Source organism: Siphateles boraxobius, unplaced genomic scaffold (assembly GCF_051911475.1).
Source record: "Siphateles boraxobius isolate OS27281-9 unplaced genomic scaffold, OSU_SipBor_1 1, whole genome shotgun sequence".
NCBI classification, from domain to species: Eukaryota; Metazoa; Chordata; class Actinopteri; order Cypriniformes; family Leuciscidae; genus Siphateles; species Siphateles boraxobius.
In genome coordinates this window covers 23,828,115-23,840,467 of record NW_027508699.1, presented here as the reverse complement: position 1 = coordinate 23,840,467, position 12,353 = coordinate 23,828,115, and the positions used below count along the sequence as shown (strand labels likewise).

The window sequence follows — 12,353 nt, the reverse complement described above, 5'->3', positions numbered from 1 at the left end:
GGCACCGAAATGATTGTTCAATCAAATCCAGAGGCCAGTCTCGAGAGACTGGTTCCCTTATCTGAATTTCTGGCAGCGTGGAAACTTCTGCCAAATATTTCTCTATGGGTCCTGCACATAATAGAAAAGGCTTACAGAATTCAGCTCGGTTCTCGTCCGCCCAGATTTCAGGGGGTCCTCCCTACGGTAGTGGGCTCACAGCAGGCTCTGGTTATGGAGCAGGAAGTACTGACACTTCTTCAAAAAGAAGCTATAAAAAGGGTTTCTCCTCCCAGCAGAGAGTCAGGGTTTTACAGCCGTTACTTCATTGTTCCAAAGAAGGATGGAGGGTTGCGTTCTATTCTAGATCTGCGCCATTTAAGCAGCAGAGTTCAGAAACTCAAGTTCAGAATGCTTACACTCAAACAGATTGTATCACAGATTCAGTCCGAGGACTGGTTTGTCTCAGTAGACTTGAAGGACGCATACTTCCAAGTATCTATCCATCCTCATCACAGGAAGTTCCTGAGGTTCGCTTTAAAAACGGGGGCGAAGCATACCAGTATCGGGTTCTTCCATTTGGCCTAGGTTTATCACCACGCACCTTTACAAAATGCGTGGATGCAGCTCTGGCTCCTTTGAGACTCCAGGGCATTCGCGTATTATATTATATCGACGATTGGTTGATCCTAGCTCAATTTGAGCATATGGCAGTTCGGCATCGAGATGTTGTTCTGTCTCATTTAAAGATGTTGGGGTTGGCCTTTTGGCCTTCTGTACATGAGACCCCTGCAGTGGTGGCTCAGGACCAAGGGGTTTTCTCCGAGGGGAAATCCGTTTTCGCATGATCAAGGTCACGCGGCTATGCTTTCGTGCCTCGGTCATGTGGAAGAACCTTGGTTCCTCGCCCAGGCCCAGTGTTGGGGGTTTCTTGTCAATGCATAATGCTATCGACGTATGCTTCCCTCACAAGTCGGGAGTGATCACGAGTGGTCGCTCGGCGGAGGGTCCGGACAACACACTGACGATCTCGTATATCAGAGCGGATATCCTGTTGAGGCAGGGGCTGAGGCCCGGGGAATGGAGACTTCACCCCGAGGTGGCGGAGCTTCTATTGGAGATCTTTGGTCAAGCCCCTGATATCAATGCTCCCGGGAGTTCTACCTGGGGTGCGACTCTCTGAGGAGGGTCGCAGTGCTGCCATTTCGGTTGTTCCCTGCCGGTTCGCCGCTTCAGGGCGCCGAGGTGTCAGCGTCCCCGTGCAATCCTCTGAGGAGGGTTATAGAACGGTCAGTTCGGTTGTTCCCTGCCGGTTCGCCGCTTCAGGGCGCCGAAATGATTGTTCAATCAAATCCAGAGGCCAGTCTCGAGAGACTGGTTCCCTTATCGGAATTTCTGGCAGCGTGGAAACTTCTGCCAAATATTTCTCTATGGGTCCTGCACATAATAGAAAAGGGTTTAACGGAGTTGTGGAAACGGTGGGCTTGGCCTCTGAGGGGGCCCAGCTCATAGAATCCGGTCTCTCGACTGAGGTCGTTGGGACCGTCCTTCAATCCAGAGCTCCTTCCACGAGAAAACTATGTATATTGAAATGGAAACTGTTCTCTACATGGCGTGGAGAACGTTTTTTAAATCTTGTTAACTGCCCGGTTGGTACAGTTCTCGATTTCCTCAAGACCGTTTCTCTGCTGGATTATCTCCCTCCACCTTAAAGGTGTTCGTAGCGGCTATATTTGCTTATCACCCCTCTCGGGGCTTCTTTTGGGAGAGATCCTCTTATTATTTGTTTTCTCCGTGGTACATTGAGGCTCAGGCCTGCACTGCAATCTAGAGCACCGGCTTGGGATTTGGCCATTGTACTTGAGGGTCTGGCCTTGGCTCCCTTCGAGCCCATCGAGGAGGTTTCAGAAAGATTCCTCACTCTAAAGAGTATATTTCTCCTTGCTATTTCGTCTATCAAGAGAATGGGTGATTTACATGCTCTGTCGGTTGCTCCTTCATGTCTGGAATTTGCACCTGGTATGGTGAATGCATTCCTCTACCCTAGACCGGGTTATATTCCTAAGGTCCCACTAAATGTTGGGGGCCCAATAGTGCGACAGGCCTTTTATCCTCCTCCCTTTAATACCCCAGATCAGGAACAGCTTAACCTGTTATGTCCAGTCCGGGCTTTAGATGCCTACGTTCACAGAGCTGCTCTTTGGCGTAAATCTGAGCAATTATTTGTTTGTTTTGGGTCACTCAAGAGAGGATGCCCTGCATCTAAACAGGTGATGAGTAAATGGATAGTCGAGGCTATTTCATTGGCTTATGAAGCGGCCGGACGGCCTTCACCTACGGCTGTGCGGGCCCATTCTACTCCGAGTTTGGCGGCCTCTATGGCCTTAATTTCGGGAGTTTCCCTTCTTGACGTGTGTAATGTGGCAGGATGGTCCTCTCCGCTTACATTTTTCAGGTTTTATGACCTTGACCTCTCCACTCCTGGGGCGAGGTTGCTTGCTTCTTAGTGTGCGCAGGACTTCACACAGAACGGGCATTTGTCACTATGGCATAGTGGGTATGGGGTTCCCACCGCGTCTCAAACGCAGCTCGAGTTCCCTTGAAAGGGAACGTCTCAGGTTACGTATGTAACCCTGGTTCCCTGGTAGGGAACGAGACGCTGCGTTTGCCTGCCATACTTCCTGCATGCCCTGATCAACTTGCTTCAGGTTTTTCAGAAGCTGTCGCGGTCTGATTTCAGGGCTGCTTTATAGTTTCCTGGTCTATGACGTCACCTATGTCGTAGTGGGCTTCCATTGGACTGATTTTACATGTGCTTCATGATGTAATCACGCAGAGCGTTCCCACCGCGTCTCAAACGCAGCGTCTCGTTCCCTATCAGGGAACCAGGGTTACATACGTAAGCTGAGACGTTTTCACAGATCTTGTTCAGGCAGTAAGATCTGGATTGTATATTATCTCTTTCACACGGAACAAATGTGTTCATACAACCCCAAATCAGAAAAAGTTGGGACATTTTGTAAAATGCATTAAAATCAAGAATCTGTGATTTGTTAATTCTATTTTAACTTTTTTTAACTGACAAAAGTACAAAGAAAAGTTTTCCAATGTTTTCACTGACCAACATAATTGTATTTTGTAAATATCAGCACATTTTGATTTTGATGGCTGCAACACACCCCCAAAAAGTTGGGACAGAGACATGTTTACCACTGTGTCACTTCACCTTTCCTTTTAATTACACTTTTTAATCATTTGGGAGTTGAGGATACTAATTGTTGGACTTTTGCTAGTGGAATATTTGCCCAATCTTGTCTGATACAAGACAGCCGCTCAACAGTCTGTGGTCATCGTTGCCTGATTCTCCTTTTCATGATGGGTCATACATTTTCCATAAGAGACATATCTGGACTGCAGTAAGGCAGGCAGGCACATCCCTTCTATGGTGCAGAGTGTCTAGAAACCACTCAGTTTTAGCATGTGCAGAATGAGGCCTGGCATTGTCTTGCTTCCCAGGAAAGATGTCATCTTGATGGCAGTTTTTGTCTCTGTACAATCCAAATACATGCCTCCATGTCAATGGTACCTTCACAATAATGCAAGTTACCACTACCGTTTGCAATGATGCACCTCAATACCAGCACAGATGTTTGCTTTTGCACCTGTCGCTGGTGAAAGTCTGGTTGGTCCCTTTCGTCTTTGGGACTGAGAACTTGGTGTCCATTTTTTTCCAAAACAAGCTGAAACATGGACTCATCTGACCACAGCACACATTTCCACTGTCTTCTAGACCATCTGAGATCAGCTCAGGCTCAGAGAACTCGCCGGCATCTCCACATAGAACTGATGTAAAGCTTTCTCCTTGCGTAACAGAGATTCAAGTGCCATTTCTTAATGCAAATTACTCCTGAGCACAATTGGCTGTATTTAACAGATTAGCATGATGGTATCTTGTGCAATGCCATCTGAGGGCTCAAAGGTCACGCACATTCAACAGAGGTCTACTGCCTTGCCCAACACAGACTGTGATTTCTCTGGATTCCCTGAATCTTGTGACAATATTATGTATGGAAGACGTAAATTCTTTGCAATCTTGCATTGAGAAATGTGATTTTTTTAATTGTTTGACAATCCTCTCATGATATTTGGCACAAAGTGATGAGCCATGACCCATCTTTGCTTAAAAATACTGAGAAGCACTTTTACACCCAAACACGGTACCCTCAACTATTACCAATTCACCTGCTCATTGTGGACTGTTTCAAAAGAGTTGGATAATCTAATTTGGATAATCTTTTCACTTTTATTTTGTCTCTGTCCCAACTTTTTTGGGGTGTGTTGCAACCATCAAAATCAAAATGTGTTGATATTTACAACATACAATTATGTTGGTCAGTGAAAACATTAGAAAACTTTTCTTTGTACTTTTGTCAGTTAAAAAAAGTTTAAATAGAATTAACAAATCACAGATTCTTGATTTTAATGCATTTTACAAAATGTCCCAACTTTTTCTGATTTGGGGTTGTAGTTGTACCTGATGTGGTTGTGTAAAAAGGCTCTGTGTTCTGGTGCTCATAGGTACATATTCGCACGTGAGCAGCCATTTTCTCTCTGTTCCTGCTGTGTGCAGACTGTTCTCTGGGGAAGCTTTACATTTGGGTGGTTCATTTTGAGAGGGGACGCAATTGCCAAGGCGGAAGCTGAGGATGAAGAGAGTGATCTGATCAGAGAGAGCCAGAGCATTGTAGAGGGATTTCATTACTCAAAATCTTTTTCAAAAACTCACTAATTCACTTGGTGATGCGTTTCTCTTTGAAACTAGTTTTTATGAGCTTGTCCCTTTAAAAAAAAAAAAAAGCTACTTGTCTTTAGTTGCATCACTGTTGCTACAGTAGATTGTATTAGTGGTGGGGCTTACTCATTTTAGAGAGCATCTGAATGGGCAAATATCTAAAAGTGCAGGATGGGTGAAATATTTCTGGTTGTTCAAAGTTTAGGATCAGTATTTTTTTCTTTTTTGAAAGAAATTAACACATTGATTTAGCTAGGAGACATTGAATTGATCAAAAGCAACAGTAAAGACATACAAAAAATGTTTTATATAAATGCTGTTTATTTGAAGTTTCTATTAATCAAAGAGTCCTGAAAAAGACTAATCATAGTTTCCACAAAAATATCAGCACAACTGCTTTATTGTTTCACAACAATGCTAATAGTAAGGAATGTTTTTTGAGCACCAAATCAGCATAATTTCTCAAGGATCATGTGACACTGAAGACTGGAATAACGGCTGCTAAAAAATTCAGCGTTGCCATCACAGGAATAAATTACATTTTGAAATATATTTATAAAAAACAGTTTTATTATGGAGTACATTAGTGTATAGATGACATCAAAGCTAACACACGTTTTGTTTTTGAGTCTTTTCTGAAGCTTATGTATACAAATCAAAGCATGTCAGTGACAAGCTGAGAAATTGTGTTTTGAAATCACAAACCTCGAGAGATAAGGAGACAAAAGTAGGTCAAAGAAGAGAGAGAGACTGAAAGAAACAGAGACTGTTAATTAAATATGTCTAACAATTATTACATCACCACAAACAATCAAAATGTAGATAAAGCACTTTGATGAACTTATGACAGCTGAAAAGTGCTGAACCAAAAATTTTAATGTAATTTTAACTGTCAATCTGACTTCGTAAAGGATCTGTTTAAACTGACTGCTCTAGTACACTGAAGAATGACAAAAGCCTTGCAGAGTTCATCTTGAATAACTATTGATGCTATTGTTTTGGTTCACAGAAGTAATGCCAGTACCAGACCAGCCCTTTGACACAGAAAACTCCAGCATGTTGAGCCCGGTACTAAACACCTCCAACGGAGATGGAACCGAGACTGAGACCACCTCTGCCATCTTGGCCTCTGTTAAAGAACAGGTGGGTACTTCATGCCAAACTACTATAAAAGTGTTCATTCTTACAGATTGTCTCTAATAGAAGGTTATGTTTGCCCTCACACTCATAGTCTGAAGCTATATGGAAACATTAATATTCCAACAGTTTAATTAGAAACTCTCTAAATCTTTATATTCCATAAACAGTAATTACACAGAACCATACCAGCCCTCAGATGAACTGCATATGCCATCTGGGTTAAGGAGCCGCAAGGTTTGATGGGTTTTCGCGTGAGTCATTTCCATCATCTCGTGCTACCGGTTTCATTTAGCGCCTTGTGTCTAAATTCACAGATACAAATGGTTTTTGATGGTCACCACACTGCAAATGTGCCGTTGCGCCTTAGTATCACATGGTTTTGCGGACGAGTGGGAGTAGTGGATGTAGGTTTTTGGGCTGTGTGGTGTAAGAAATGTGAAATATTTGACACGGCATGTTGCAATCAGGTCTCCATGCTATGCTAGTCACTACGCCGCAGCCTAACATTTTATAAGACTGGTCACCTGCTTGTCAGCAGATGGACAGCTTCACAGACGTTGGCACAACCTTATGATAAACTGGCTTGATCTATCAGGAATAATGACAGGTGATTGTAATTGCTTATGCCCTCCTGTCATAAAAAATGATGTTTATGAAATGATTTATAGGATTATTGCATGTCAGAATTTAGTGTGCAATAATGTATGGTATTTCTCACTTTCACTTTGCATATATATACTTATGCTTATATATATATATATATATATATATATATATATATATATATATTATCTTGGCTGGAGGCCATTTTTGAGTCAATACTATGTGTAGATTAAAATGGATTGTGACAAGCCCTTCGATTCCTGATAGCATTTTGCTCACACTCCTGCTTTTAACTATGGGGCAGAAAAAAAGCGACATGCTCTCAGGGTTAGAAATCTACACGGGGAGTGTTAAAGTAGGCCATAGCCATAGGCTACTGTGGGCCAGTCTAATAGCTCTCCTATCAGAGCGAGAAAAATTGTCTGCCATCGTTTTTTGATGCTTTTCACTAGAGGGTACTGGTGGACAGGGTCCTTGACTCTATGTCGTATGCAGTGTTTCTCTCTGAGAGAAAATTAAAAAATAGGGCTGCACGTAAGTGCACGATATATCGAAATATCACAAATGTACATCACGTTATTCATACTGCAATGGCTTGCGATATCTGAATGATTTTAATAGGCTACTTCAAAGTTTTAGGTCAACACATACAGGTCCTTCTCAAAAAAATAGCATATTGTGATAAAGTTAATTATTTTCCATAATGTAATGATAAACTTTTATATATTTTAGATTCATTGCATACCAACTGAAATATTTCAGGTCTTTTATTGTTTTAATACTGATGATTTTGGCATACAGCTCATGAAAACCCAATATTCCTATCTCAAAAAATTAGCATATCATGAAAAGGGTCTCTAAACGAGCTATTACCCTAATCATCTGAATCAACTAATTAACTCTAAACACCTGCAAAAGATTCCTGAGGCTTTTAAAAACTCCCAGCCTGTTTCATTACTCAAAACCGCAATCATGGGTAAGACTGCCGACCTGCCTGCTGTCCAGAAGGCCATCATTGACACCCTCAAGCAAGAGGGTAAGACACAGAAAGACATTTCTGAACAAATAGGCTGTTCCCAGAGTGCTGTATCAAGGCACCTCAGTGGGAAGTCTGTGGGAAGGAAAAAGTGTGGCAAAAAACGCTGCACAACGAGAAGAGGTGACCGGACCCTGAGGAAGATTGTGGAGAAGGACCGATTCCAGACCTTGGGGGACCTGCGGAAGCAGTGGACTGAGTCTGGAGTAGAAACATCCAGAGCCACCGTGCACAGGCGTGTGCAGGAAATGGGCTACAGGTGCTGCATTCCCCAGGTCAAGCCACTTTTGAACCAGAAACAGCGGCAGAAGCGCCTGACCTGGGCTACAGAGAAGCAGCACTGGACTGTTGCTCAGTGGTCCAAAGTACTTTTTTCGGATGAAAGCAAATTTTGCATGTCATTCGGAAATCAAGGTGCCAGAGTCTGGAGGAAGACTGGGGAGAAGGAAATGCCAAAATGCCTGAAGTCCAGTGTCAAGTACCCACAGTCAGTGATTGTCTGGGGTGCCATGTCAGCTGCTGGTGTTGGTCCACTGTGTTTTATCAAGGGCAGGGTCAATGCAGCTAGCTATCAGGAGATCCATCTGCTGAAAAGCTTTATGGAGATGAAGATTTCATTTTTCAGCACGGCCTGGCACCTGCTCACATTGCCAAAACCACTGGTAAATGATTTACTGACCATGGTATTACTGTGCTCAATTGGCCTGCCAACTCTCCTGACCTGAACCCCATAGAGAATCTGTGGGATATTGTGAAGAGAAAGTTGAGAGACGCAAGACCCAACACTCTGGATGAGCTTAAGGCCGCTATCGAAGCATCCTGGGCCTCCACAACACCTCAGCAGTGCCACAGGCTGATTGCCTCCATGCCACGCCGCATTGAAGCAGTCATTTCTGCAAAAGGATTCCCGACCAAGTATTGAGTGCATAACTAAACATAATTATTTGAAGGTTGACTTTTTTTGTATTAAAAACACTTCTTTTATTGGTCGGATGAAATATGCTAATTTTTTGAAATAGGAATTTTGGGTTTTCATGAGGTGTATGCCCAAATTATCAGTATTAAAACAATAAAAGACCTGAAATATTCCAGTTGGTGTGCAATGAATCTAAAATATATGAAAGTTTAATTTGTATCATTACATTATGGAAAATAATAAACTTTATCACAATATGCTAATTTTTTGAGAAGGACCTGTATAGCAGAGAATAGACTGAGCATGCAACTGTTACTTACCTCTGACTTGCTTGCCTTTAAAAAGATTTATTAAGTATTCATGTAAACACTGTCGGTTATGTTCGGTTATTTATGTTTATGAACATAAATAGTTGGGAAAGAAATTGGATTCGGAGAAATGGGATCCGCGCATTAGGCCAGTGACAGCAGCCTAATACAGTAAACCTGCTGCTGCTGTCTGTCAAACAACAAAAGATAAAGAAAAAAATCACTCACTGTTCTTGACTGAATAACGTCACGGTTACATATGTAACCCTCGTTCCCTGAAGGAGGGAACGGAGACGTAGTTGACGTGTCGACTGATTGGGATCACGCTTAGGGAGCCTGTCATCTTTGAGTATTGATAAAACGAGCCAATGCACATTGGCGTGTGAGATTTGCATCTCACACTCCACCCTTACTCTTTCAGGTAACGAGGGTTACATAGGTAACCGAGACAATCCTTTTCAGTCGCGCACGTTCAACGTAGTAGACGAAGGCGGAGATAGGACAGGACTTAGGCCAGGGAAGTCACTGCTGTTCCTCAAGACCCACTCAGTCAGACTTGTATAACACTGGGAAAGCGTGCCCTTTCGAGGAAAGGAAGACGCTGCAGAAGCCACATCCTGCTCGTAGGGAGGTATACATGTGGAGGATACACATAGGGACTGGACGTATTACCGGGCAGTACAACATATGGAATGTCACTGAGGGGGCTCCAGCCTATAACAGGGGGGAGACTCATCCGGTCAGTGATGGCAGAATGGGCTCTGCCAAGGGAAAGACACGGCCTCGCCGCAGAGAGCTGTACCGTGGAAGAATACACATATGGGATCGCCGTAGAGATCAGAAAATATGGACCCAGCCTAGCATAGGTTTCACCAGTGAATACGAGTGTTAGGCCTGGCATCGGACGCTCCGTCACGTCCGTTGCCAAAGGGGTGTAGAGGAACTCAACAGGGTTCGGCTAAAAATTCAGCCTCAGGAACCTAACGATCAGGTTGTGCTTTCCCAGCGTCTCCCATCCACTGCATCGGGATGTGCGGCAATTTAGGCAACATAAACTTTGAGGGTGGAGGGAGACAGCCCTCGCTCCAGCCTATCTTGCAGGAAAGAAAGCACGGAACCGATCGAACACCTTCGGGGGTCTTCTCGGTGAGAAGAACACCACTCAATGAACAGGTTCCACTTCAGGGCGTAAGCATGCCTCGTAGAGGGTGCTCTTGCAGAAGTGATGGTGTCTACGACTGATTGTGGCACCTGACACCTAGAACCTCCGCATCCTGTCCAGGGACCAGACATGGAGTTTCCAGAGGTCTGGGTGCTGGTGCCATACGGTAGCCCGTCCCTGAGAGTGAAGGTCCTCTTTGAAGGAATAGGCCAGGGAGGGGCTGTCGAGAGGAGCATGAGTTCGTGGAACCAGGTCCGGTTGGGCCAATAAGGGGCAGCTAGCAAGACCTTCTACTCTTCCTCCCTGACTTCAGTGTCTGTGCAAGAAGGCTCACTGGGGGAAACGCATACTTGCGGAGGCCCTGGGGCCAGCTTTGTGCCAGTGCATCTGTGCCGAGGGTCCCCTTGGTCAGGGAGTAAAACAACTGGCAATGGGACGAGTTCGCAGAGGCAAACAGATGTATCTGTGCGGCCCCGATCAGCTGGACCGCCTGGGGATGGTGTCTCAACTCTCCCTGGGCCACAGGCTGTCGTGAAAGCTCGTCGGCGGCACGATTGAGCAGGCCGGGAATATAAGTGGCACGAAGTGACCTCAGATGCTTCTGACTCCATAGGAGGAGGTGGCGGGCGAGTTCTCGGGTCTCAGCCATGAAGCCAGTGCTGAAGCGGTCTCATATAGAGCAAGTCCAGCGGCGTTACTGCAGCTGCGGCTGCCATATGCCCCAGGAGCCTCTGAAAAAGTTTCACTGGGACCACTGTTCTGCTCATTAGAGTATTTAGGCAGTTCAGCACCGACCGGACACGTTCCTCTGTGAGGCGCGCGGTCTGTTAGACCGAGTCCAGTTCCATACTGAGAAAAGATATCCTCAGCACGGGGGTTAGTTCGCACTTTTCCCAGTTGACCCGAAGACCCAACTGGCTGATATGTTGAAGGAACAAGTCCCTGTGTTCGCACAGCTGCTCCCTAGTATCAGCCAGTTGTCGAGATAGTTACGAACACCATGCTCTCTCATGGGAGGAATGGCCACCCCCGCGACCTTTGTAAAGACTTGGGGTGACAGGGATATGGTAGGACTTTGTACTGATACGCTCGACCCTTGAACGCGAAGCGCAGGAATGGCCTGTGTCGCGGTAGGATGGAGACATGAAAGTACGCGTCCTTCAGGTCGATCGCTGCGAATCAGTCTCGGGGATGGATGCATTCGAAAATAAATTTCTGCGTTTGCATCTTGAATTGAAGCTCGAAGGGCCCGATTCAAGACTCGCAGGTCCAAGTAGTATTTTTTATTGAAATCTTTCGTAACATTATAAATATCTTTACTGTCACTTTTGATCAATTTTTTAACGCATCTTTCCTTTCTCAATAAAAGTATTAATTTCTTTAAAAAAAGAAAGAAAAGAAAGAAATCTTTCCAATCCCAAACTTTTGAACCATGAATTGCTACTCTCTATCAAGGGATAGTATTTTAGCCCCTGCTGGTAGATACTGCAACTACACCTTTTGGCTTTAAAAAGTATATTTCTCCATCAATGGCCATTCAAAATTAGTTGTTTTTGCTTTTTCTGATCAAATGCATTTATTTTTCATATATGTAGACAAAGAGACCTTGCTTGCTATTGCTAATCAGTGGTATGCTATGTTAGCGTACATTTTATATTTCGTGTATATTTTATTGGATAAAAATTTGTAAAAAATATTTTAAAAAATAAAATCATCATTATTTCTGGTCCATTTGCTAAAAGAGAAATATTTTACATATTCTTAAAGTGTTTTGTCAACATTTAGGAGTACACTAGCATCAAGAAGACCCCAAAACTAGCAGAAAAGCCATAAACTAAAACTCATATTTTCATGATTTCATGTGGTCTGTATGCATATACCACATCCATGTTTCAGTATGACCTTGTGTATGTTTTTCAGCAATTTCTTAGTCTGCTTTTTATTATAGTCATATAGTATCTCTGATTCATGATACTGTTATCAAGTGCAGCTGGCATGATGTCCATTTCAAAATACACTGAAAAAAAATGTTTATCATTCTGCCACTGCTTGTCTACTCACTGAAATTATGATAAATCACCAAAAAAAAATTTCCTCCACTAGATGGCAATCTCCCATTTTGGATGCATTAGGTAAAAGTGGTTTAGACAGAGGTTATGATGCAAAATTCACAGAATAAACTGAACTGTTGATCTAAAACCAATGTAGATTATAAAGACAAAGGATGCTCTGTAGCACTGAAGACCTGTGTATAAAAACAATACCACAATGTACCAAAATGTCCAGGTCTCTTGTATGTGTGCTTTGTTTGCAGTTTTCAAGGTTGCACGTGCAAGCAGAACACAGTCTCCTGTGTACGATGACTCTCTCCCATTAAAATTCTCCTGTATCACTTGTGCTAAACAGAATCAAGTGCA

The 12,353-nt window shown here is 43.6% G+C and overlaps 1 protein-coding gene across 6 annotated transcripts in view; it reads left to right on the top strand.

Annotated features, from left to right (window-relative positions):
• ctnnd2b (catenin (cadherin-associated protein), delta 2b) overlaps positions 1-12,353 on the top strand; it is a 115,310-nt gene that overhangs the window by 35,077 nt on the left and 67,880 nt on the right. For all 6 annotated transcript variants that reach the window (XM_077229884.1, XM_077229922.1, XM_077229914.1 and 3 more), the window contains exon 2: positions 5,781-5,914. In XM_077229884.1, coding sequence (XP_077085999.1) covers positions 5,781-5,914 — 134 coding nt within the window. The remainder of the gene's footprint in view (positions 1-5,780; positions 5,915-12,353) is intronic.